General features: G+C 43.8%; 2 protein-coding genes and 1 non-coding gene across 9 annotated transcripts in view; 2 read left to right on the top strand and 1 right to left on the bottom strand.

Moving 5' to 3' along the window:
• Nucleotides 1–393: 393 nt before the first annotated feature.
• On the bottom strand, nucleotides 394–8,447 carry rubcnl (rubicon like autophagy enhancer). Of its 2 annotated transcripts, none has more exons than XM_014173873.2 (14): nucleotides 8,136–8,447; nucleotides 7,795–7,902; nucleotides 6,815–7,478; nucleotides 6,596–6,672; nucleotides 4,733–4,925; nucleotides 4,348–4,402; nucleotides 4,072–4,207; nucleotides 3,668–3,807; nucleotides 3,470–3,534; nucleotides 1,896–2,134; nucleotides 1,423–1,484; nucleotides 927–1,080; nucleotides 705–795; nucleotides 394–607 (listed from the first exon to the last, which is right to left on the bottom strand). In XM_014173873.2, the coding sequence occupies exons 2-14, from the start codon at nucleotides 7,816–7,818 to the stop codon at nucleotides 504–506; spliced, it is 2,004 nt and encodes a 667-aa protein (XP_014029348.2). In that variant the 5' UTR covers nucleotides 7,819–7,902; nucleotides 8,136–8,447; the 3' UTR covers nucleotides 394–503. The 2 variants fall into 2 exon arrangements, with proteins under 2 accessions (XP_014029348.2, XP_014029349.2); XM_014173874.2 differs by having other exon boundaries at nucleotides 7,795–7,899; nucleotides 8,136–8,445.
• Nucleotides 8,448–9,981: 1,534 nt separating this feature from the next.
• The window catches only part of LOC106586495 (leucine-rich repeat and calponin homology domain-containing protein 1), a 100,328-nt gene continuing 82,753 nt past the window's right edge, over nucleotides 9,982–27,556 (top strand). For all 6 annotated transcript variants that reach the window (XM_014173867.2, XM_014173865.2, XM_014173866.2 and 3 more), the window contains exon 1: nucleotides 9,982–10,324. In XM_014173867.2, the coding sequence (XP_014029342.2) occupies nucleotides 10,108–10,324 (217 nt within the window). In that variant the 5' untranslated portion in view covers nucleotides 9,982–10,107. The remainder of the gene's footprint in view (nucleotides 10,325–27,556) is intronic.
• trnat-ugu (transfer RNA threonine (anticodon UGU)) lies at nucleotides 20,315–20,410 on the top strand. Its single transcript has 2 exons — nucleotides 20,315–20,353; nucleotides 20,374–20,410. It is a non-coding gene; the product is annotated as a tRNA-Thr (tRNA).

Genomic DNA, 27,556 nt, shown 5'->3' with positions numbered 1-27,556 from the left:
TATTCAGCAGACTGCTTTAGGCTATTTCACCCAATACAAATGTTACAGCCCTGGGATACAGCATAATGAGTGAATAGAGGTCGAAATTATATCACTCTGACATCAGTGCATGGCATTGTTTTATGGCCATTAGAATGGGAGGTGATTCACTCAAATGTCCAACAGATGTCGCTATGTTCCACATTTTTTGTTGTAATACTGAGCAGAAGGTACAGTATTGTAAATCCGAAAATGATAGATAAACACAATCCCACTCTGATTCATAAAACCCATTGTGATATTCGGTCTAAGCAGCATCTTCTCTTCTTGGTAAAATGGGGAGGGTCCGTACCTGACTCAGTACCTGCTCCTTTCATGTGACATGCTTAGTGAATTCAAATATAAATGATACTGTTACATTTTAATGCACAGCATTTTATTATTGGGAATACTCTGTATTCAGATTCAAAAGACAAACACATGTAACAATGTGAGGATATTTTCCCACACTTCCAACATGTACTCTAGAGGCAGAACGTGTCCATCAGCTTTTTTCGACATTGGATCCGTGCACATTTAGGGCACTCCTCATCTCTGAAGCAGTCTTTGTGGAAACAGGCCTTGCACACTAAAACGAGAGAGATGCATCGTTATCAGATTTATATGGATTTAAAAAAAAGTAAAGGTGAAGAGCGGGCTGTCTGTCTGATCAGAAAAACACTTGCCTTGACAGCGTGTGCAGGTCTCGCTCTGGAAGGGAAATAACACATCCTTCTGCTTGCAGAACTCACAGATGAAGCCTCTAGCCAGGCAGACCTGGGGTAAAACGCAACAGATCTTAGTCTCAACAATTGAACACTGCATAACTACTGAGGTTATAGGTGAAGTCAAGATATTAGAATATAACTTTATTTGTCCATCAGTGATTTTGCAACTGGTGGATATACCTGACAGCTCTCCACGTGGTCGATGGCCACCCGGAGCACGGCCCTGGCCAGCGGCACCAGCTGACCCCGTTTAACCCTCAGGAGGTCATCCATGGAGAACACGTGTGGCTCTTGTGTCAGGTGATCAGGAAGCTGCTCAAACTCCTTCAGGACCCTGAGCATGATAACAACAGCACAAGGGGGGGGGGGGATTAAGAACATTGTCAAGCACCAAGACTATTATGGCTATTCATAATAAATCTAAATCAATACCCAGGCTAGATCATAACCCTTTTATCTGTCCAGATAAAAACGTTCTTAACTTCATCTGTACAACGAGTTATGGCTCAATCAATTAATACTCGGATGGTTGCCGTCTGCAACCTACAGCCAACAGATTGATGCAGTTTAACTCTAAATAAGGCGAAAAGTGCCATGTGTGGTGAAGAAGTTGGCATGAGAAAGTAGAGTGTGAGAGATATTGGTGAAGGGAGAATAATTAAGTGGATGTCTTTACCCCTCAGATAATCTGCATGCTTTCAGCAGTCTCTTAATGCCTAGTAGCTGCTCCTGCAGGTCCTTGGGAGGGGAGAAGAGTGTTAATGTAATCAATATGTGTGTGAGGATTTGCCTCGGCAACATTCCATGCATGTCGCCACTGAACATTAGGAGAACTAATCAAAGTCACATACTAATCCACATTCTCCCAGTGACTCCGAGATCCCTATTCTGAGTTTCCTCTTCGTACAGACATGAGCACCCCAGACACCGCTGAAGAAGAGGATTCACCACTGCTGTAAAACTGATCCCAGACCATATCTCTCATTGTCTATAAGCCTGCAGCTGTTAGCTTGAACCTAAACCACTGACATGCCCAGTTTATATTCTCAGTCGACAGTCACACCACACTCAAGCACAATAATAAGAACTGACCCCAGACTAGTTGAAACCCTGTATACAGTATCTTAGCTCCTAAAGGAGTCTACTTACCCTGAACCTGCCCAGTTCTCGCACCCTGCTGTAAAGGGTCTTGCCAACACAGGTCAGGTCGAAGAGAGGCTGGTGCCACACAGAGTCTAGCAGCTGCTTGGAAAAATCACTGACTGGGTACCTTCCAAAGTCCCACTGGGTCAGCACCCGGCCTGGTATCACAGACTCAGCACCGCCATGGCAACAGTCACAGAAGTACTTGCTCAGGTATTCACAGTAGCGCAGCTTCTTGATGTATCCTGAGGTATGAGAGCAATGTGATCTAGATGGACTGATATTCATATAATGTAGAAAGCAACAGGATAGATCATACTAAGGCTTTGATAACTGCAACACTGTATGATTTTTGTTTAGTTCAGAAATGAATTCACGAGGTGGAGTAAAAAGGCTACAGTTAAGCAGTTAAACTTGGATCTTCAACCTTAACAACAACATAATCTCCTAGCAGACCAGCAGGCCTCTGTCAGTGAAAGCCCAGCAGTGTGTGTGTGTGTGTGTGTGTGTGTGTGTGTGTGTGTGTGTGTGTGTGTGTGTGTGTGTGTGTGTGTGTGTGTGTGTGTGTGTGTGTGTGTGTGTGTGTGTGTGTGTTTGAGAGAAAGAGTGAGACGGTATATATCCTGCCTGTTTGGCCCTGTCCGGGGGTATCATCGGATGGGGCCACAGTGTCTTCTGATCCCTCCTGTCTCAGCCTCCAGTATTTATGCTGCAGTAGTTTATGTGTCGGGGGGCTAGGGTCAGTCTGTTACATCTGGAGTATTTCTCTTGTCTTATCCGGTGTCCTGTGTGTATTTAAATATGCTCTCTCTAATTCTCTCTTTCTCTCTTTCTGTCTTTCTCTCGGAGGACCTGAGCCCTAGGACCATGCCTCAGGACTACCTGGTATGATGACTCCTTGCTGTCCCCAGTCCACCTGGCCGTGCTGCTGCTCCAGTTTCAACTGTTCTGCCTGCGGCTATGGAACCCTGACCTGTTCACCGGACGTGCTTGTTGCACCCTCGACAACTACTATGATTATTATTATTTGACCATGCTGGTCATTTATGAACATTTTAACATTTTAACATTTTGACCATGTTCTGTTTTAATATCCACCCTGCACAGCCAGAAGAGGACTGGCCACCCCTCATAGCCTGGTTCCTCTCTAGGTTTCTTCCTAGGTTTTTGGCCTTTCTAGGGAGTTTTTCCTAGGGAGTTTTTCCTAGCCACCGTGCTTCTTTCACATGCTTTGCTTGCTGTTTGGGGTTTTAGGCTGGGTTTCTGTACAGCACTTTGAGAATATCAGCTGATGTACGAAGGGCTATATAAAAATAAATTTGATTTGATTTGATTTGATTTGGTATGCAGTGTGTGTGGTCCTCTCACAGGTAATATACAGCAGGTGAGCTCCGTAAATCATCCAGTCACACACGTCAGAGAATTCCTCCACAACCACCCAAAAACATGAAAACTCAGAGAGCCACACAGCAAAGGAAATATGTACAGAGCTCTGCCTCAGATTTGACATTAAAGGGCTTGCTGTGGCTCCAGGTGGATCACCCAGATTGTCCAGCTCTCTGGACTAGAGTAGTACTTACTGGGTTCTATTTCAGTTCCACAGCCTGCACAGAGGAAGTGCTGGGAGGCAACAACCTCACTGCGCCTGGGCAGGAGACAGAATTATGAGGAAAACTGATTAACAGACTTATTGCAGATTGATTCATATACAAATGAAGAGAACAAATGTATTGTAGGAATAGTCATCATCAGTGAAGTCAGTGTGACCCCATACTGACCTCTGGCTGGGGTGGACGCTGAAGATGATCTGGAACCGGGGCGGGGCCCAGTTCAGAGTTCCCCTCATCCTGGTTCTCTGTCTGATCTCCTCACTCAGACTAAGACGGGCATCACTCACCATACAAACCCCACCAGGAAGCTGTGGATTGAGTAGGACAATCAGTCAAATTGCTACAGTGATTGGTAAACACTCTTCCTGTCTGGTGTAAACATCCTATTGAAGTCATTTCCATTTCACAGTCATTCCTCATGTGTCAGTGACGATATTTCACAAATCTACTCTATTGCAATTTTCCAGCTAGCCGGAATAGAACTGTCAACAGAAGGTTTGCCTGTTAAAATGTGCTTTTGTATTTGTGTTTTTGACTGCAGGGGCACATTTTGTAACCACAGTGATTCTCACTTCCTGCAGCGAGGTTCTGATGCTCTGACGGCCGCGTTTCAGCTCCTGTGTGGGAAACCACTGCTTCCTGAAGTCACACACCAGCTGCTGGGCTAGGCCCTCAGCAGAGCAGCACATTATGGGAAATCCCAGGGAACTGAGTATGGACATAATGGGGGTAAGAACAAGACTCAAGATGAATAGGAATGATTTTGTAGGCTGTTGTATGAAGACTATGATGAATACGATCACAGTTAATCAGAGGTGTGATGGTTGTAGCTGTTTGTTTGTTTCTACCTTTTAAAGGACATATTAGCGCCTCTGGTTATTGGTCTATTGTTTGCGCCGCAACCTACAATGCAAACAGAGGTGATATGAAACACATTAACTCAGAGAACACTCTTCTCTCACATGGTCCCACTGACACATCCTTCTCTGTCAGGGCCTTGTCTCCCACACCCCTAAATGTCTTTCTATCTAAATCCTCTATGACCACGCACCTGATATGACCGGGTGGGTTGGTTGTGTTTGCATAAATTCTCTACACACCAAGAACATTGGTCGGCAATGAAAGGAAAGCATTCAAGATGATCTTGTCCAAAATGTTAATGACAATTTCATGACAATTCATGACTATTTTAAAGCCCCCTTCCATTACTACATCCTCTTGCTCCCTACCTACCTTCATATCCACTGTCAGTGGAAACAAGAGAGTGTGTCTTTGAGGGATGGATGCAGATTTGGGCCCCTGAGTCCTCCGAGGCCTCTGTATGGTTCCCCATAGCCCCACAGTTCTTCTGACTCAGACTCACAGCCCACTTCACCCCCTCCAAGGCCTCCAGCACCATGTCCACCACTATGAAATGAGCATTCTCCTACACACCAGGCAATAAGCATAATGTCAGAGTTCATATTGTGCCTTTGGAAAGTATTCAGACCCCTTGACCTTTTCCCCATGTTGTTATGTTACAGCCTTATTGTTATACTAAGGATGTAACCCCCATAATGACAAAGCAAAAACAGGTTTTTAGACATTTTTGCAAATGTATATATAAAAACTAAAATAATGAAATATCACATTTACATAAGTATTCAGACCCTTTACTCAGTACTTTGTTGAAGCACCTTCGGCAGCGATTTCAGCCTTGAGTCTTCTTGGGTATGATGCTACAAGCTTGGCACACCTGTATTTGGGGAGTTCCTCCCATTCTTCTCTGCAGATCCTCTCAAGCGCTGTCAGGTTAGATGAGGAGCATTGCTGCACAGCTATTTTCAGGTCTCTCCAGAGATGTTCGATCAGGTTCAAGTTTGGGCTCTGGCTGGGCCACTCAAGGACATTCAGAGACGTATCCCGAAGCCACTCCTGCATTGTCTTGGCTGTGTGCTTAGGTTGTTGTCTTGTTGGAAGGTGAACCTTCGCCCCAGTCTGAGGTCCTGAGCGCTCTGGAGCAGGTTTTCATCAAGGATCTCTCTGTACTTTGTTCCATTCATCTTTGCCTCGATCCTGACTAGTCTCCCAGTCCCGGCCGCTGAAAAACATCCCCACAGCATGATGCTGCCACCACCATGCTTCACCATAGGGAGGGTGCCAGGTTTCCTCCAGATGTGATGCTTGGCATTCAGTCCAAACAGTTCAATCTTGGTTTTATCAGACCATAGAATCTTGTTTCTCATGGTCTGAGAGACTTTAGCTGCCTTTTGGCAAACTCCAAGCAGACTGCTATGTGCCTTTTACTGAGAAGTGACTTCCATCTGGCCACTCTACAATAAAGGCCTGATTGGTGGAGTGCTGCAGAGGTAGTTGTCCTTCTGGAAGGTTCTCACATATCCACAGAGGAACTTTAGAGATCTGTCAGAGTGACCATCCTTCTCCCCCAATTGCTCAGTTTGGTCAGGTGCCCAGCTCTAGGAAGAGTTTTGGTGGTTCCAAACTTATTCCATTTAAGAATGATGGAGGTCACTATGTTCTTGGGGACCTTCAATGTTCCAGAAATGTTTTGGTACTGTTCCCCAGATCTGTGCCTCGACACAATCCTGTCTCCAAGCTCTACGGACAATTCCTTCAACCTCATGGCTTAGTTTTTGCTCTGACATACATTGTCAACTGTGGGACCTTATATAGACAGGTGTGTGCCTTTCCAAATCATGTCCATCAATTGAATTTACCACAGGTGGACTCCAATCAAGTTGTAGAAACATCTCAAGGATGACCAATGGAAACAGGATGCACCTGAGATCAATTTCGAGTCTTATAGCAAAGGGTCTGAATACTTATGTAAATAAGGTATTTCTGTTTTTTATTTTCAATAAATTTGCTAAAATGTCTAAAAAACGGTTTTCGTGTTGTCATTATAGGATATTGTGTGTAGATTGCTGAGGGAAAAAATATTTTATCAATTTTTGGAATAAGACTGTAATTTAACAAAATGTGGAAAAAGTCAAGGGGTCTGAATACTTTCCGAATACACTGTAGATGCTTAAAAAATAAACAAATATAAATAAGCAAATATAAATAACCGAATATGTTTCAGAGAGGGTAATTTACCTTGTCCAGGTCACAGCCAGTCTTAATGTCTGCAGAGCAGTGTGTAATATCACTTGATCTTTTATCCTTAATAGGCACTTTAATGTCAAAGCACAATGACAAAAACATATCAATCAGTGAACCTGACATAAGGAACCTTGAGTTCTCACTTTCTTATTTTCCCTCTGCACCTGTAAAGACCTGTAAAGTCTACCATATCAGGACAGCTGAAAAGGTTACCTAATTGTGGATGGGCATCAGAGGTGGAGCGTAGTCGGGGACCCTCCTCCTGGTCCAGCCCTGGCCCCTGGGAGCCCCTGAAGGGCAGATGGAGCCCGCTGGTAAGCAAGCGGTTCAGGTTGGCAGAGATGGAGACACAGCGTGGCTTATCTGACTGAGATATAGTAGGACAGTGACAGGGGGTAGACTCTGCCTTTACAGTACCAGTCGACCTCTCTGCTGCCAGTGGGGGCTCAGTAAGATGAAGATGATATCGGTCAGATGTTGATGGGGGGTCACTACTAAGACCCAGAGGGGCCACAGTAGTAGGGGTCAATGCAGACAGAGACAGCCCTGTATCTCCATGCCATGTTAAGGACTTCCTCCTGCGGGAGATAACGGAGCTACTTCTGGGCAGGTGATATTGGTCATCACCTGGGGTCAGCAGAGAGGTGTCCTCCCTGTTTGAGTAACTCCCTGGTGCTTCATTACTCTTAAAGTGTCCTTCATCATCATCATCATCATCATGAGAGGACTGCCCTGTGCTCTTTTCTTCCCCGCTGCTTTCTGTGTCAGTGCAGGGTCTGTGTTGTGGACTTAGATAGGGGGATGTGGGTACAGTGTCCACATACCAGCTCACATAGTTTGACTTCCGTAGAGGAGAGGCAGTGCCTCGACTGACCACCTTTACACAGAGAGAGAGAGATTTTCTATGAACGCAGTTATACCTCAATTTCCTTCAAAACAACTGCTCTTGTTATACTTCCTGAATGGAAACTACCAGATCAACTTGAAATTTATAAGACTTGCATGGTGGCATTGTTTGAGTTAGTATTCACAGAATATATTCTCATCTTTAACATTACAAGTTCATTTGACAGATGATTTGACTTCATATGACACTTTCCCATAAATGCAGATACAATAAAAAGTTGTAAAAGATATTAATATTACAGCCATATGTCTATTGTGAAGGGGGATATTTCCACATGAACACCAACCTTTTTGATATGCTGTGAGTCCATATTAGAGTTGGACAATCAAGTGCAGGTCAGAGCTCACTGTTTGACTGACGGATGGACATGAAGGACATTGACTTTGTAGAGCTTCTGAAATGATACAGAATTATTCTAATAATAATCACTTGGATATTTAGATTTTTTTTACTGTCATTAGAATATTACAAATGAACAATATATCAATGGGGACGTCAAACCTATATGTATGCTGAAGTTAAGATACACCTACAAGTAGTATTGAAACCATCAGAACAGTCACATATGTGATCCCCTTTAGAATCTCTAAAACTATTTCAAATTCTGTCAAACTATAAAGTACTCACCATTTTGTATGATTCCAAAATGAAGGACATGGTTGAACCTGAGTCTTTTTGTCGTGTGACATCTGAAATAACACAGCTGTAAAACGGTCAACTTGTTGAGTAAGGAGTTGGTCGGAGGATATCTTTACTTCCTGTATTTAATGTTGGGTTGAAATTTCTGTGGTAAGGCAATACCCTTTTCAAACCAGACGCAAGAAGCCTCTCTGTGGGTGTTCCTCAACGAACGATGAAATGAACGACAACTTTAGATAAACAAGCTATTTTTAAATAAGCTCTTAATTTCCAAACTCCAAGTTCAAATAGCGAGTGAGCTATGTCTTTGTGTAATAAATGATTTATCAAAGGTCAAAGGCTCAAACTCCAAGAAGTGTCTCAGAACTACACATTATTATATGTTTGACTTGACAAGTAGGCCTACTAAATCTTATATGCATTAATTCCAACAGCTCACACATCTCTGGTGGGAATTGAGTTTTCATGCACAAAGAAATAGATTGAACCTAATCCATATGTAATAGTCTTCCTTATTAATGTTTGGGTCAAGAGTAGTGAATTCTGCTTTGTAGTCCTGATAGGTTCCCTGCAGTGGCAAGTAATGCTTTGTTCAGCATGAAGGAGATGTTGCAGAAATCAGCCTTAAGCCTATCGAACCCTGTGTCACTGCAGAATGCAGCTTGAACAGAAAAGAGGAACTATCGGGAGTATCCATTTATTTGCATTGTACTTATCATCTGATAATAATAGAAGATGAAGTACGGGGGTGAAAGTGACAAATAACCCACTGGGCACAGACGTCAATTCAACGTCTATTCCACATTGGTTCAACGTAATTTCATTGAAATGACTTGGAAACAACATTGATTCCACCCGTGTGTGCCTAGTGGGAAGTGACATGAAGATGTGGACTGGCTTTTCAGGCCCTGAAAAGAAATAGTCACACTGTCATGAATATTGGGAATAGTAGAACTATAGGCTATTTCTCTTAAGCAGGATTAGTCTGGAATAGAATACCAGAAGCCTTTACTAACTCCAGATGTAACCAGACTGAAAGATGACAGGATGAGAAATGAGATATGACAAAACAGAGACGAGCCTGTCACTCCACCACTCTCACTCACTGTCTTCTTTCGGTTCTGTATCTGAAGGCATATATCTCTGCCTCTCTGTTTGTCTCTCTCACTTTATGTGCGTGTGTGTCAGTGTGTATGTGTGTTTATTGTGTAGCCCCCATAGTGATCATTATATCTGCTGATGCAAGCAGGTTATTCAAGCGCTTGACTCAGCACTCTCATTGGCAGTGAGGCCTCTCTCTCTCTCTGTGTGTGTTTCCCTCTCTCTCTCTCTCTCTGTGTGTGTTTCCCTCTCTCTCTCTCTCTCTCTCTCTCTCTCTGTGTGTGTTTCCCTCTCTCTCTCTCTCTCTCTCTCTCTGTCTCTCTGTGTGTGTTTCCCTCTCTCTCTCTCTCTCTGTCTCTGTGTGTGTGTTTCCCTCGCTCTCTCTCGGTTTCTCTATCAGACTCAACGAACTCCAGGAATCCTCATCCAAGATATAACATGAAATGAATGGTATGAAAAGTTTTTCTGTAATTGTAATTCTGTAAAGTTATTGTGCAGGCCTTTCAATCATTCAAAACCCATACTCACTGTGACTGCATCCCTAAGATATGTTATTGTTCTGTATCACTCAGTTCATATGAACTACATAGGTAGGCTACAGTACAGATAGTCATGTCATAGTAGGTCTTGGAGATAAATTATGGAAGTTTTATGTTTCGTCAGCAGGGGTCGCAAAATCCAAATGTACCAGTATGCCGTTGGTCTGGCTAGAGTTCAATGTAGTACTGTAAATAGCGCAGTCGCAGTGGGAGCGGAGGCAGTCGAAGAGGAAATTCTCAAACCGTTGGAGTCTCTCCCATAGTTTGTGCTTGGATACAGTCATTGCAGAGCATTTATTTTAAATAAAGCAGGGGCTAATATGGCGACGTTGGGACCAGACCCTCGTCCCCATTCCCAGCTCGCTTCTGCCTCGATACAAAGTAACATCAGTGGCAATAACCTGCCTCCCAACCGCGGCTTGGAAAGAGCGTTGGAAGAAGGAGCGAACTCCGGGTTTATGAACCTCAGCGCCAGGAAACTCAAAGAATACCCCAGGACAGCGTCTAACTACGATTTATCAGATACGGTGGAAGCAGGTAAGAATAGACAATGCCGTATAATTCTTCTGAATCTCTTCCGCTCCTGCGCCCAGGAGTCCCGACAGAATGCATATATTTTTGGAATTCGGGTAGTCTATTGGAGACGAAGGGTTTTTGTATTCTGTGTAAGCGATAACTTGATGTGTGGAGTTTGTTTGAATTAATAAGTTTCAATTCCAGAGACATTAACATGACAATGATGGAGAATTTTATGGACATGCCGTGTCTAGCGCACGATTAAGCTTTTCTCGATGCGGAGAATCAGCTTTGGGACAGATGTTCAGTATTGTGCGTAGGCAACGAAATGTGGGCCATTATAGATAGCATGGCCATAATGCTCCTACAAGGCTACTACTATAAATGCCCCAGTGAGTATGTTTATGTCAAACAACGACGGAACAGCACGCTGCCTTTTCCTTTGAATTTTGTCCGGAAGATGTCGTGGAAATACCCATATTATTTCCCAGAACCATACTATTCCCTTTTCGGTGTCACAGCCTATCATGGACAAAGTTTCTATGGTAGGCTGTCATACAACGAGCAGGCACGTTATTAACTCCATTATTTTATACTGAAGAAAAATAGAAACGCAACATGCACGAATTTCAAAGATTTTACTGAGTTACAGTTCATATGAGGAAATCAGTACATTTTAATTAATTAGGCCCTAATCTATGAATTTCACATGACTGGGAATACAGATATGCACCTGTGCATCCTTTAAAAAGGATCATTCAAATTGCCATAGATAAAAATCAATTATGTTCATTGTCTGTAGCTATGCCAGCCCAATACACAACCCCACCACATGACGGCCCTTTATTGTCCACAGCACAAGGTGCACCTGTGTAATGATCATGCTGTTTAATCAGCTTCTTGATATGTCACACCTGTCAGGTGGATGGATTATCTTGGCAAATGAGAAATGCTCACTAATAGGGACATAAAGAAATGTGCACAAATGGAAAATTGAATGGGAAAATGTCTGGTATCTTTTAATTCAGCTCATGAAACATGGGGTCAACACTGTTGTTTATATTTTTGTTCAGTATAGATTGGCTGGGCTATGCATGACTGCACACTGCAGCAATTAAATCCATTGATCTGTCAGTAGGTTATCTTAGTAATTGCCTGGAAACCCGATGTTGAATTGCATTAATCTACGTCGGGCAGAAATGGGCATTTGAATCAGGAAAGTTTCCTCTCGTGACCTCTACGTGCCAGAATGTTGAATACAAGTATATTTTAATTTACTTCACCGGTTGTTCATGTGGTTGGTCCTTTTGGCGGTAGTAATGTGGGTCAATATCCACAGGAAAGTATAATTACATCAACTTTTCAAAGCGCTGGTAGTGCGTTCAGATTTCTATCACCCAAAGCATGTGAGGGTCCCGAAAGGAAACTGTCCTGATTCAAATGCTCATTTCTGCCTGACGTAGAATTCAATGCAATTCAATGTCGGGTTTTCAGGCAAGCTGAATATGTAAGGGCTGTCTATGGGTTTGACAGTAAATCCTAGTCTTTGTGTTTTCTCCTTATGTGCATGTGTTTAGGATTGCACACAGCATCATACATGATTCATGTGTATTTAGTTGTGTCTTTGACCATTTCAGTGAGGAGTCAACTTATTGGCTCTAGTTTATAGTTTACATTTAACTATAACAGAGCGACCATAATCCATCCTCATAACCTGGAGTAGAAAATAGATCATTGCATTAGTCTCATGCATTTGGACGTAGTAGCAGGGAAGTTCCAGTCCATCTTACGCAATCTGATACTAAATTACAGTTGGCAAGATTCCATCAGCCTTGTCATCATGAGGTAATGTCATGAACATTGGCATAACGTTGCAGAAAAGTTATTAGAGCGTATTGAACTCATGTAAATCAAATGTATTTATAAAACCCTTTTTACATCAGCAGATGTCACAAAGTGCTTATACAGAAACCCAGCCTAAAACTCCAAACAGCAAGCAATGTAGATGTAGAGACACAGTGGCTAGGAAAACCTCCCTGGAAAGCAGAAACCTAGAGAGGATCCAGGCTCTGAGGGGTGGCCAGTCCTCTTCTGGCTGTGAGGGGTGGCCAGTCCTCTTCTGGCTGTGCCGGGTGGAGATGTTAAAACGTTCATAGATGTCCACCATTGTTCCTGTACCCAAGAAAGAAAAGGTAACTGAATTAAATAACTATCGCCCCGTAGCACTCACTTCTGTCATCATGAAGTGCTTTGAGTGACTAGTCAAGGATCATATCACCTCTATCTTACCTGACACCCTAGACCCACTTCAATTTGCTTACCGGCCCAATAGATCCACAGACGATGCCATCACACTGCCCTAACCCATCTGGACAAGAGGAATACCTATGTAAGAATGCTGTTCATTGACTACAACTCAGCTTTTAACACCATAGTTCCCTCCAAACTCATCATTAAGCTTGGGGCCCTGGGTCTGAACCCCACCCTGTGCAACTGGGTCCTGGACTTCCTGACAGGCTGCCCCCAGGTGGTAAAGGTAGGAAACAACACCTCCACTTCGCTGATCCTCAACACAGGGGCCCCACAAGGGTGCATGCTCAGCCCCACCGTGTACTCCCTGTTCACCCATGACTGCGTGGCCATGCACGCCTCCAACTCAATCATCAAGTTTGCAGACGACACAACAGTAGTAGGCCTTATTAGCAAAAACGACAAGACAGCCTACAGGGAGGAGGTGAGGGCCCTGGGAGTGTGGTGCTAGGAAAATAACCTCTCACCCAATGTCAACAAAACAAAGGAGCTGATCATGTACTTCAGGAAACAGCGGAGGGAGCCCCCCCCCGTCTCCACATCGACGGGACCACAGTGGAGAAGGTGGATGGCTTCAAGTTCTTTGCTGTACACATCACTGACAAAGTGAAATGGTCCACCCACACAGTGTGGTGGTGACGGCGCAACAGTACCTCTTCAACCTCAGGAAGCTGAAGAAATTTGGCTTGTCACCAAAAACCCTCACAAACTTTAACAGATGCACAATTGATAGCATCCTGTCGGGCTGTATTACCGCCTGGTACTGCAACGGCACCACCCGCAACCGCAGGGCACTCCAGAGGGTTTTGCGGTCTGCACAACGCACAACCTGCCCTCCAGGACACCTACAGCACCCGATGTCACAGGAAGGCCAGAAAGATCATCAAGGACAACAACCACCTGAGCCACTGCCTGTTCATCCCGCTATCATCCTGAAGGAGAGGTCAGTACAGGTACATCAAAGCTGGAACCGAGAGACTAAAAAACAGCTTCAATCTCAAGGCCATCAGACTGTTAAATAGCCATCACTGGCACCTCAGAGGCTGCTGCCCTATATACATAGACTCAAGATAACTGGTCACTTTAATAATTGGAACACTAGTTACTTTAATGTTTATATATTTTGCATTACTCATCTCATATGTATATATTCTATTCTGCTGTATTTTAGTCTATGCCGCTCCGACATTGCTCGTCCAAATATTTATATATTCTTAATTCTATTCCTTCACTTTAAATGTATGTATTGTTGTGAAATTTAGATATTACTTGTTAGATATTACTTCACTGTTGAAGCTAGAAACACAAGCATTTCGCTACACCCGCAATAACATCTGCTAAACATGTGTATGTGACCAATAAAATGTTATTTGAGATGACCAGCAGGATCAAATAATAATCACAGTGGTTGTAGAGGGTGCAACAGGTCAGCACCTCAGGAGTAAATGTTAATTGGCTTTTCATAGCCGAGCATTCAGAGGTCGATTCACTGTTATTCCAGTGTCACATTAACGGCCTGAACACACACGCATTCTTGTATAGCTAACTTTGTGGGGACATATAATTCAGTCCCATTCAAAATCCTATTTTCCCTAACCTTAACCCCAAAACCTAACCTTAACCCTAAAACTAACCCTAGCTCCTAAATCTAACACTAATTCTAAACTTTATCCTAAACCCCCTAGAAATGGCATTTGACCTTGTGGGGACTAACAAAATGTCCCCAGTTGGTCCAATTTTTGTTTGTTTACTATTCTTTTGGGGACTTCTGGTCCCCACAAGTATAGTTAAACATGTACACACACACACACGCACACACACACACACACACACACACACACACGCACACACACACACGCACCAGAGGCTACAAACAGGCCTTTAGCTACTCTTCTGTCATCGGCTGTCAGTCTGTCTGAGGGAGTGTGTCTTTACAGGCACACAGCACCACTATAACCCAGCCTGAGGAAGGGATTAGTCTACCTGACAGGCTATACTGATGAGGGAATGTGTGTAATAAGCACTACACGGTGTATGATTGGAGAGTGGGATCGAGGAAGGGTCAAATCCAAGTATGCTTGGTTATGCTGCATGAGAAATCCATTGATGGCAGTTGATTTCCCCAGCAGTTGAAATACCCCCTTATCCCACTGTTAATGAAATTACATATGGCATAGCACCATTAATTATAACATGAATAGGCTGTAATAGGCTAAGATCACTTAAAATGGTGCCGGAAGAAATGGCAGCAGTTTTACGGGCGCCCAACCAATTGTGATATTATGTGTTTTTTTTCCACTGTTTTTGTAACTTATTTTGTACATAATGTTTCAGCGACCGTATCTTACGGCAGAAAAGAGCTTCTGGATATCAGGACAGCGACCACTCACCTCGGATTAGACAGATTTTTTCTTCAACAAGCAAGACTCACAGGAAATTCTCCAAACAACCAACAGGGCCAACATCCCCGTTATTTGCAAGAGGAAGCAACGCAGGTACAGAGGACAAAGAGCCGGATGCTTGGTAAGGACCCAGCGAAGGCGACTGGGAAAGCTGCCGTTACCGTCAATACTACTCGCCAACGTACAATCATTGGACAATAAATTAGACGAGGTACGATTACGAATATCCTACCAAGGGGGCATCAAAAACTGTAATATCCTATGTTTCATGGAATCGTGGCTGAATGACGACATGGATATTCAGCTAGCGGGATATACGCTGCACCGGCAAGATAGAACAGCACACTCCGGTAAAACGAGGGGGGGCGGTCAGTGCATATTTGTAAACAACAGCTGGTGCACGAAATCTGAGGAAGTCTCAAGATTTTGCTCGCCTGAAGTAGAGTATATTGTGATAAACTGCTGGCCACACTACTTGCCTAGAGTTTTCAACTATACATTTCGTGGCTGTTTATTTACCTCCACAGACCGATGCCCGCACTAAGACCGCACTCGGTCAGCTGTATAAGGAAATAAGCAAACAGGAAACCACCTAACCAGAAGTGGCGCTCCTAGTGGCCGGAGACTTTAATGCAGGGGAACTTAAATCAATTATACCAAATTTCTATCAACATGTTAAATGTGCAACCAGAGGGAAAATAATTCTAGATCACCTGTACTCCACACACAGAGACACATACAAAGCTCTCCCTCGCCCTCCATTTGATAAATCCGACCACAACTCTATCCTCCTGATTCCCGCTTACAAGCAAAAATTAAAGCGGGAAGCACCAGTGACTCGGTCTATAAAAAAGTGGTCAGATGAAGCAGATGCTAAACTACAGGACTGTTTTGCTATCACAGACTGGATCATGTTCCGGGATTCTTCCGATAGCATTGAGGAGTACACCACATCAGTCACTGGCTTTATCAATAAGTGCATCGAGGACGTCGTTCCCACAGTGACTGTATGTACATACTAGAGGTTGACTGATTATGATTTTTCAACGCCGATACAGATTATTGGAGGACCAAAAAAAACCGATACCGATTAATCGGCTGATTTTTAAATATTTGTTAAAAAAAAAATGTATTTTTTCTTTTCTTTTTTGAAATTTTTTAAATTTATAATAATGACAATTACAACAATACTGAATGAACACTTATTTTAACTTAACTAATACCTAAATAAAATCAATTTAGCCTCAAATAAATAATGAAACAGGTTCAATTTGGTTTAAATAATGCAAAAACAAAGTGTTGGAGAAGAAAGTAAAAGTGCAATATGTGCCATGTAAGAAAGCTAACGTTTAAGTGCCTTGCTCAGAACATGGGAACATATGAAAGCTGGTGGTTCCTTTTAACATGAGTCTTCAATATTCACAGGCAAGAAGTTTTAGGTTGTAGTTATTATAGGAATTATAGGACTATTTCTCTCTATACGATTTGTATTTCATATACCTTTGACTATTGGATGTTCTTATAAGCACTTTAGTATTGCCAGTGTAACAGTATAGCTTCTGTCCCTCTCCTCGCTCCTACCTGGGCTCGAACCAGGAACACATCGACAACAGCCACCCTCGAAGCAGCGTTACCCATGCAGAGCAAAGGGAACAACTACTCCAAGTCTCAGAGCGAGTGACGTTTGAAAGACTATTAGTGCGCACCCGCTAACTAGCTAGCCATTTCACATCGGTTACACCAGCCTAATCTTGGGAGTTGACAGGCTTGAAGTCATAAACAGCGCAATGCATTGCGAAGAGCTGCTGGCAAAACGCACGAAAGTGCTGTTTGAATGAGTGCTTACGAGCCTGCTGGTGCCTACCACCGCTCTCAGACTGCTCTATCAAATCAGACTTAATTATAATATAATAAACACACAGAAATACGAGCCTTAGGTCATTAATATGGTCGAATCCGGAAAACTATAATCTCGAAAACAAAACGTCATTTTTTTTTCAGTGAAATACGGAACCGTTCCGTATTTTATCTAACGGGTGGCATCCCTAAGTCTAAATATTCCTGTTACATTGCACAACCTTCAATGGTATGTCATAATTATGTAAAATGTTGGCAAATTAGTTCGCAACGAGCCAGGCAATGAACGCAAGAGCAGTGACACAATTTCATGTTAGCAGGCAATATTAACTAAATATGCAGGTTTAAGAATATATACTTGTGTATTGATTTGAAAGAACGGCATTGATGTTTATTGTTAGGTACATTGGTGCAACGACAGCTCTTTTTTTCGCAAATTGGCTTGTTAAATCATCACCCGTTTATCGAAGTAGGCTGTGATTCGATGAGAAATTAACAGGTACCGCATCGATTATATGCAACGCAGGACACGTTAGATAAATTAGTAATATCATCAACCATGTGTAGTTAACTAGTGATTATGTTAAGATTGATAGCTAGCATTAAACTTACCTTATAAAAAACGATCAACTTACCTTGGCTTCTTGCTGCCCCCGCGTAACAGGTAGTCAGCCTGCCATGCAGGCTCCTCGTGGAATGCAATGTAAGGCAGGTGGTTAGAGCGTTGGACTAGTAACCAGAAGGTTGCAAAAAAGAATCCCCGAATCCCCCCTGAACAAGGCAGTTAACCCCCGTTCCTAGGCCGTCATTGAGAAAAAGAATGTGTTCTTAATCTGACTTGCCTAGTTAAATAAAGGTGTAAAAAAATAAATAAAAATAAATAATAATCGGCATACCGATTGCCGATTGTTATGAAAACTTGAAATCGGCCCCAATTAATCGGCCATTCCGATTAATCGGTCGACCTCTAGTACATACCCCAACCAGAAGCCATGGATTACAGGCAACATTCGCACTGAGCTAAAGGGCAGAGCTGACGCTTTCAAGGTGCAGAACTCTAACCCGGAAGCTTACAAGAAATCTAGCTATGCCCTGCGACGAACCATCAAACAGGCAAAGCGTCAATATAGGGCTAAGATTGAATCATACTACACCGGCTCCGACGGTCGTCTTATGTGGCAGGGCTTGCAAACTATTACAAACTACAAAGGGAAGCACAGCCGCGAACTGCCCAGTGACACGAGCCTACCAGACGAGGTAAATCACTTCTATGCTCGCTTCGAGGCAAGCAACACTGAGGCATGCATGAGATCGTCAGCTGTTCCGGATGACTGTGTGATCACACTCTCCGTAGCCGATGTAAGACATTTAAACAGATCAACATACACAAGGCTGCGGGGCCAGATGGATTACCAGGACGTATGCTCCGGGCATGTGCTGACCAACTGGTAGGTGTCTTCACTGACATTTTCAACATGTCTGTAATACGAACATGTTTCAAGCAGACCACCATAGTCCCTGTGCCAAAGAACACTAAGGCAACCTGCCTAAATGACTACAGACCCGTAGCACTCACGTCCGTAGCCATGAAATGCTTTGAAAGGCTGGTCATGGCTCACATCAACACCATTATCCCCGACACCCTGGACCCACTCCAATTTGCATACCGCCCAAACATATCCACAGATGATGCAATCTCTATTGCACTCCACACTGCCCTTTCCCACCTGGACAAAAGGAACACTTATGTGAGAATGCTATTCATTGACTACAGCTCAGCGTTCAACACCACACTACCCTTGAAGCTCATCACTAAGCTAAGGATCCTGGGACTAAACACCTCCCTCTGCAACGGGATCCTGGACTTCCTGACGGGCTGCCCCAGGTGGTGAGGGTAGGTAGCAACACATCTGCCACGCTGATTCTCAACACTGGAGCCCCCCAGGAGTGCGTGCTCAGTCCCCTCCTGTACTCCCTGTTCACCCACGACTGCATGGCCAGGCACGACGCCAACACCATCATTAAGTTTGCAGACGACACAACAGTGGTAGGCCTGATCAACGACGAGACAGCCTATAGGGAGGAGGTCAGAGAGCTGGCCGGGTAATGCCAGAATAACAACCTATCCCTCAACGTAACCAAGACTAAGGAGGTGATTGTAGACTACAGGAAAAGGAGGGCTAAGTACGCCCCCATTCTCATCGACGGGGTTGTAGTGGAGCAGGTTGAGAGCTTCAAGTTCCTTGGTGTCCACATCACCAACAAACTAACATGGTCCAAACACACTAAGACAGTCGTGAAGAGGGCATGACAAAGCCTATTCCCCCTCAGGAGAAACAAAAGATTTGGCATTGGTCCTCAGATCTTCAAAAGGTTCTACAACTGCAACATCGAGAGCATCCTGACTGGTTGCATCACTGCCTGGTACGGCAACTGCTCGGCCTCCGACCACAAGGCACTACAGAGGGTAGTGCGTACGGCCCAGTACATCACTGGGGCTAAGCTGCCTGCCATCCAGGACCTCTACACCAGGCGGTGTCAGAGGAAGGCCCTAAAAATTGTGAAAGACCCCAGTCATAGACTGTTCTCTCTACTACCGCATGGCAAGCGGAACCGGAGTGCCAAGTCTAGGACAAAAAGGCTTCTCAACAGTTTTTACGCCCAAGCCATAAGACTCCTGAACAGGTAATCAAATGGCTACCTGGACTATTTGCATTGGGTGCCCCTCCCAACCCCTCTTTTACACTGCTGCTACTCTCTGTTTATCATATATGCACATTCACTTTATCTATACTTTCATGTACATACTACCTCAATTGGGCCAACCAACCAGTGCTCCCGCACATTGGCTAACCGGGCTATCTCCATTGTGTCCCGCCACCCACCACCCGCCAACCCCTCTTTTACACTACTGTTACTCTCTGTTCATCATATATGCATAGTCACTTTAACCATATCTACATGTACATACTACCTCAATCAGCCTGACTAACTGGTGTCTGTATGTAGCCTCGCTACTTTTATAGCCTTGCTACTGTATATTGTTTTTCACTGTCTTTTTACTGTTGTTTTTATTTCTTTACTTACCTATTGTTCACCTAATACATTTTTTGCACTATTGGTTAGAGCCTGTAAGTAAGCATTTCACTGTAAGCTGTTGTATTCGGCGTACGTGACAAATAAACTTTTGATTTGATTTGTCAATACAGGATAGCACTGTCTGTGCCACTTCTGCTTTTGCAGTGAGACGGTTATCAAAAGTATACACACGTTCTCTCACACACACATTCTTACTCGGCTAAGGAAAATCCCAAACACAGTTTCATATTTGCTCATCTGCCAAAACCAAAATCTTACTTCTACATGGTACCTACATGTTAGGACCTATGTGCAGACTGACACTGCTATGTAATACTACTGTATGTGGCCTGAATCTGATGTTGGCTCCCTGTGGCTCAGTTGGTAGAGCATGGTGTTTGTAATGCCAGCATGGTGTGTGCAACGCCAGGGTTGTGGGTTCGATTCCCACAGGGGGCCAGTACAAAAAAAAAAGCATTCACTACTGTAAGTCGCTCTGGATAAGAGCGTCTGCTAAATGACTAAAATGTTGGTGCCATTTTAACCCCCTCCCCACTGCCCCTATTTCCCTGTCAGTGGAGCTCAATGACTGAGATTAAGCCGTGGCCCAGGTCAGCTGACACAGCAAGGTGGCCAGGGGATCGCTAGATATTACTAGCAGTGATAATTACCCTACTACTGTCTGACTGGGTTTACACACTGATAACATTACTCCCAGTTACACACACAGACACACACCTGCTGTTATTAATATCCTGGAATGTCACTTCTGACTTTCATCTGCTCTGCACCCTACCTGACGCGCACACTCTCCTACTACTGTGTCCGCTCACTATAGACATCACTCACAGTTAACACAGAGACGAGCCCTGTGCCACACAAACGATGACAGTTCTATTGAGAGAACATTGGAATGGTAGTGTACTATCCTCCTCATAGTGGTCGGTTTGGCCACTCTGTTGTTTATAGATATCAGCTGGGTATATCACCATTGGGAATTTGCACTAGGATGACGGAGGGAACTATATTTGGATTAAAAATATAGTTCATCTCAAATTAGTGGTCGCCATCATTTTTGTTTTTAACTGAGTTATGTACAAAGATGAAGCTCTGTGTTACTGTTTGATGTTATGATGGTCCTAAAGGTGTTTCGCCTTACAAGGTCCTGTGGGTCTAATCAGATTGCTGGTCGGATTAGAAAGAGGAGGAGGACACTCCGGGCAACATTACCATTCTGCCTTCCTGACCTCAGAGCTCAACTCACCCAGACTAGAGCGAGACCTTTTTTGGTTGTCTCCAGAAATAGCCTGATTGATTTCATAATGATTCCCAGGGGAGGTTTTTGAGGAAATGGGAACCAAGCTGAAATGTAAGAAAGGCGTCCATTCGCCACCAGTTGAAGTGTTCTCTGAATGTTGTGGTGACGTTATGTATCTGATTGTAGTATTGTTCTCTGTGGTTATTTATGTTTGAGTGTAATAGTCAGTTCTAGAGATTTTATTGGCCTGTTCTGAGGAATATGTCAGGAAAGGAAACAGCCTCCCATGACAAAGGGCATTTCTGGCATTGTTTCACACCGTTCACTCACATTCTGGAGCTACAGCCTGACTCTCTCTCTTTCTCTCTGTGTGTTGTGATGTGTTAGGGCTCAGACACACCAATAGCGTTTGCTGGCTGAGAGTACTTAGCACCTCGATGAAATTTGCGAACCGAGTGCACAATGATTACATGTAGAATCGCATGAAAAGTCCAGGCAGTCAGACGTCTACAGCAGTTGCTACTTTAGACACCACACGCTGAACGATCGGCACACCAACGAACGCAAATCCACATTCGGTGCGATGTGTGCCAGCCCTTAGCCTGGTTCCTAAAGAGCCTCCTCCCCAGTGCGTGTGTGTGTGTGTGTGTGTGTGTGTGTGATCCTGTATTACGACCCTCCGCTCCAGTCCAGCCCCAGCACTCTTCCTTCACCACTGGGCTGGCTGCCAGGATACACTCTGATGCCCTGTAAACACAGACACCTGCTTTAATTTCTCTGTCCCCTCCCTGGGATGTCCTGTCAGACGTGCACACACGTACGTCTCTCTCCTACAGGAAGCTGTGAATTCTCAGGAATGCAACCAGGGATAGGGTGTTAGGGTGTTGGAGGGTAGAGTTTGTCTCTTCTGTGTACGGACCACACCTGAGAACTGTCATAAACCACAGCTGAGTTAAAAACACACTCACACATCTACTATCCCCCTCTCTCTTCCTGTATCTCTTACACACACATTTACTGCCTATCTCACTAGTGTCTAGCGCTCCTTTTCTCTCTCCAATTTATATCTCCCTTACACACATGTTAAGTTTTAGCATGGGGGGGATAATATGAGTCTTAGACAGACCTCATCACCTCCAGCTAGTAAACTAGCTTCAAAAGTGAATTGTTTATCCTGTAGCCTTAGTATCGCTCACTCACTCACACACACATCCTTATATCACCAGGTCTAGATCTTAGACAGGACACTGTGGGCTAGACACCGTGACGGTAACCGTGGTGATGGGATAAACAGGTTGCGGCGGGTGCTATGGTGGAGTATAGTCGGGGGATAGGAGAATAATGAGCTAATGCATTGTTAATGGAGCTGTTACTGGTCCTGTTCAGAGGAGGTGATGCCCCAGAGACCAGGCCAGAGACGGGCTGGAACAGCAGAAGATTGGGTTTCAGTATAGCAGGGGTCGGCAACAGGTGGCTTACGGGCCAAAACTGTCAGAGTGATTTTATAAAAATTTATTTGGCCCCCCAAAGTTTTCAAAAAAGAAAAGAGTGTAAAATCACCAGTAATTCAGCTAAAACTGAGTTTTATTTAGGACATCTGTTTCCAAGTATTCCCACATATAAAAAATATGTGATTGTGTCTCAATGTAATCAAGGTATGAAATTATTATTTTCAAATACATTTTTTTTGTTGTGGTCAATTTGCAGTGAAAAAAAACCTCAGGCTGAATCTAGTAGCCTACACCTGCACTACAGTATAACTAGTGAAATAAAGGTTTACTGTGGTGAGATGCAGGGCAGAAACTCCACAGGGCCTAACCTATGGAATGTGGACAGATGCAGTAGTAGTGGAATGGATGGCAATGATAGACTATGTTGCTTTGGCAATTTATTACTGAATTATCACTACTGATTTATTAGGTCAGTAAAGTTAATTGAATCAAAACAATGGAATTTAGATGCCTCTACCCTTTCTCTTGCTTTGTTGGTACAGCTGTATAGATCCTTAATCTTCTGTTACTGTGTTTTAATCAAGTTCATTACCTCAGTGTGTGAGGTGTTTAAAAAAATATTATATATATATATTTTTAAATCTGGAGTGTCACCATGGAGCACGGAATACACACGCTGCTCTAGAAACCATTTGCTGTGACCCAGTGAGTGGCAGACAATCAAGGATTAGGACTAGGGATTATATGGGCTGGTTGTAATCCCTCCCTCCGTCTTTGACATGTCAGTCCCTGGTAACACTGTACTGGTACCATCAGACCTATAGCTCTACAGACACACTTTGACGTTGTCTGTGTGTCTGACTGACTGGGTTTAAGTAAGTGTGTGTGTGTGTGTGTGTGTGTGTGGGGCTGAGGATGGTAATAATGTGTTTTTTTGTAGTTGGTACATTTGGGTGTTTTTTAATGAACTCTCCAGAGAAATGTGTAAACTCTAGAGGTATAGCGGAATAGACGAGGACAGGCAGATGGTATTAACTCCATTAGAGGGTTAATTGCCTCTGGCTGTGATGTTTCGCTGGCAACCCTCGACACTGTATTTTACACACACACAATACCCTCACAAACACACACACACAATACCCTCACAAACACACCACGCCACTACACACTCCTCCCCACTCCTACAAGCACTGACCCGTGTCTTATCAGTCTCTCCCCTGCCTCTGTATCAGTGCCCTGCTCTCTCTATCTATCCTATCCACTGGGCTTTATTGGCATGGGAAACATATGTTAACATTGCCAAAGCAAGTGAAGTAGATAATATACAAAAGTGAAATAAACATTCCCTGCTCTCTGCCGCTGGCTGGGATGTGCTGTAGGGGGATGTGCTGTAGGGGGATGTGCTGTAGGGGGATGTGCTTTAGGGGGATGTGCTGTAGCGGGATGTGGTGTAGGGGGATGTACCCTCCTCTGCCTCTTCACCTCCCCTTCACACAGACACAGTGTGACAGGATGGCATGGTGCCCTGCAGAACACACTCATAGGGTGGGTGGGTAGGTCAGTGGGGGAGGAGGGGTGCAATTATGATGCCAGGGGCAGAATCTGGGTTATGTTGGGGAAGGGGTGGTGAGGTTCTAGTATGTGGGGGTGGATGAGAAGGGCTTACATTTTGGAGGATGACATTTTTATTTTTAAAGGAGCTTATGTCTTCACATCATACACCCACCCACAGCCTTGAGCAAGTGCCAAATACTGTCTACAGTCCATTTAGCACTATGAATGTTGGAATAACGTTTAGGGCTTTTTGGAGGCTCAATAACATGTTTGTTGCTTTATAGAACTCTGTTATGGTGAGGGTTCGTAAATGTGCGTGGGGTATTTGAATGGCCTTGCTAAATATCATTGATTCTAGGAAACCACGAGTTATTTTGGTCATCCTGGATATTGTCTCAAGCCAGCAGATGACCCAAAACCATGCTGCAACGCCATAACAACATTGGTAACATTGGTTGTTGGTCAGAGCTGTTCTAATAGAACTCTTCAGGCGTGTTTGGTTGCTAAGAGAGGGAGAGGTTCTTGTCTGGCGGATATGAGCGTCTGTGTTTGTTTCACGCTCCACAGGCTGGGTTCAAAGCTCTGCTCTGTGGATGCATGAGGGTAGCAGCATACCACCCTGCATCCCACTGCTGGCTTGCTTCTGAAGCTAAGCAGGGTTGGTCCTGGTCAGTCCCTGGATGGGAGACCACATGCTGCTGGAAGTGGTGTTGGAGGGCCAGTAGGAAGCACTCTTTCCTCTGCTCCAAAAATAAATATCCCCAATTCCCCAGGGCAGTAATTGGGGACATTGCCCTGTGTAGGGTGCCGTCTTTCAGATGGGACTTTAAACCGGTGTCCTGACTCTCTGTGGTCACTAAAGAGCCCATGGCACTTATCGTAAGAGTAGGGGTGTTAACCCTGGTGTCCTGGCTAAATTCCCATTTTAACCCTCATACCATCACGGTCACCTAATCATCCCCAATTTATAATTGGCTCATTCACCCCCTCTCCTCTCCCCTGTAACTGTTCCCCAAGTCATTGCTGTAAATGACAATGTGTTCTCAGTCAACTTACCTGGTAAAATAAGGGTTAAATAAATTAAAATGTGTACAGCAGATAGGACCTGTATAAAATAGTTATTTTAGCCTGGTAAACACAGTCTAGTTAAATGGTATTGGTTCTGGGGAAGTGGTGCACTCATAAAGATGACAGGAACTGGAGTTTCTACACCATTCCTGATGTGTATCTCTCTCTAGGGGGTTTCTGTGTGTGTCATTAACACCCCTGCCGTATTGGTGTGAGGTGTCACCAGAAATCCCCTTCTAAAGGGTCAGTGACAGTACTGTCTCCCAGTGTTCTCAGATTCACTTGTTCTCTTGAGTCGGGGTAGCAAGGATGGCCTACATTGCAGTAGGGGCAGGGAGGATGGTAGGATGGTGTGATATAAGGTTCGGTGTACGGGGGGGTATGCAGTGCCTCAGCATTTCCCAGCCAGGAAATGGCCTTAGCTGCTGCCCTTCCAAACAATGAGCCAGGCGGGGAGGGACTAGGATGGCTTCCTGCCTCTGTTACAGTACAGACCTGCCTCAGCCTCACAGCCCTCAGATACAAAACATCACACAGACAGCAACACCGTGTACCAGACCAGTACTGACCAGTAGAGAGCAGAGCAGTAAGAGAGAAGCTGTGTGTGTGTGTGTGTGTGTGTGTGTGTGTGTGTGTGTTGGAGCCAGGTGAAAATGTGTGATGGGTGTTTTCCCTGCTGCTCTGAGGCTGTCATGTGGCTAAGGTAGCAGCAGCCTCAGCTGGGTGATGGGTGTTTTCCCTGCTGCTCTGAGGCTGTCATGTGGCTAAGGTAGCAGCAGCCTCAGCTGGGGCCCAAATGTGGTGAACTCATCATCACTCGGCAGCATCAGTAACTGCATGGAATAGATGGGCAGAGAGGAGGGCAGTAAGCCTGGGCATTAATTTGATAGGTACTTCAGCTACAGATTAAAACATTTAAAACATTGAATTCTACTTCGGCTGTGCTGTTTGCGGTGGGTGTGATTTTAGTTTCTATGTTATATGGAAAAGGTCTACAGACAGATGAGGACAAACTCATGCAATCACAGCTTTAAGGTCCAGTATACAAAGAGAGACACAAGAATAGCTCTGTATCTCGCACGCACACACACAATGGGAGGCTCTCCTCACTACATTCTTTACGTCTATCCTGCTGGTATTACTATCCTGGAATGTCACTTCTGGCCTTCACATCAGCTCTGCACTAGAGGTCGACCGATTTAATGATTTTTCAACGCCGATACTGATTTATTGGGGGACCAAAAAAAGCTGATGCATATTAATTGCCCGATTTTTTTGTTTTAAAAATGTTTATATATTTGTAATAATGGCTATTGCAAAATAGAAGTGTTCATTCATTATTGTTAACTTAATATAATACATAAAATCTATTTAGTCTCAAATAAATAATGAAACATGTTCAATTTGGTTTAAATAATGCAAAAACACAGTGTTGGAGAAGAAAGTAAAAGTGCAATATGTGCCATGTAAAAAAGCTAACGTTTAAGTTCCTTGCTCAGAACATAGGAACATATGAAAGCTGGTGTTTCCTTTTAACATGAGTCTTCAATATTCCCAGTTAAGAAGTTTTAGGTTGTAGTTATTATAGGAATTATGACACGTCGACTATTTTTCTCTATACCATTTGTATTTCATATACCTTTGACTATTGGATGTTCTTATAGGCACTTTAGTATTGCCAGCTTTATCTTGGGAGTTGATAGGCTTGAAGTCATAAACAGCGCTGTGCTTCAAGCATTGCTAAGAGCTGCTGGCAAATGCAATAAAGTGCTGTTTGAATGAATGCTTACGAGCCTGCCGCTGTCTACCTCCGCTCAGTTAGACTGCTCTATCAAATCATAGACTTAATTATAATATAATAAACACACAGAAATACGTGCCTTTGGTTATTAATATGGTCAAATCTGGAAACTATCATTTCGAAAACAAAACGTTTATTCTTTCAGTGAAATACGGAACCATTCCATATTTTTTTGAACAGGTGGCAACCCTAAGTTTAAATATTACTGTTACATTGCACAACCTTAAACGTTATGTCATAATTATGTACAATTCTGGCAAATTAATTATGGTCTTTGTTAGGAAGTAACACAGTTTGCACTGAGCCAGGCAGCCCAAACTGTTGCAAATACCCTGACTCTGCTTGCACTGAACACAAGAGAAGTGACACAATTTCCCTAGTTAATATTGCCTGCTAACATGCATTTATTCTAACTAAATATGCAGGTTTAAAAGTACAGTATCTCTCAAAAGTTAGTATACCCCTCACATTTTT

The sequence above is a fragment of the Salmo salar genome, chromosome ssa25 (assembly GCF_905237065.1).
Source record: "Salmo salar chromosome ssa25, Ssal_v3.1, whole genome shotgun sequence".
NCBI classification, from domain to species: domain Eukaryota; kingdom Metazoa; phylum Chordata; class Actinopteri; order Salmoniformes; family Salmonidae; genus Salmo; species Salmo salar.
Note: the sequence above shows the minus strand (reverse complement) of the source record. Positions and strands in the feature narration are given on the sequence as shown.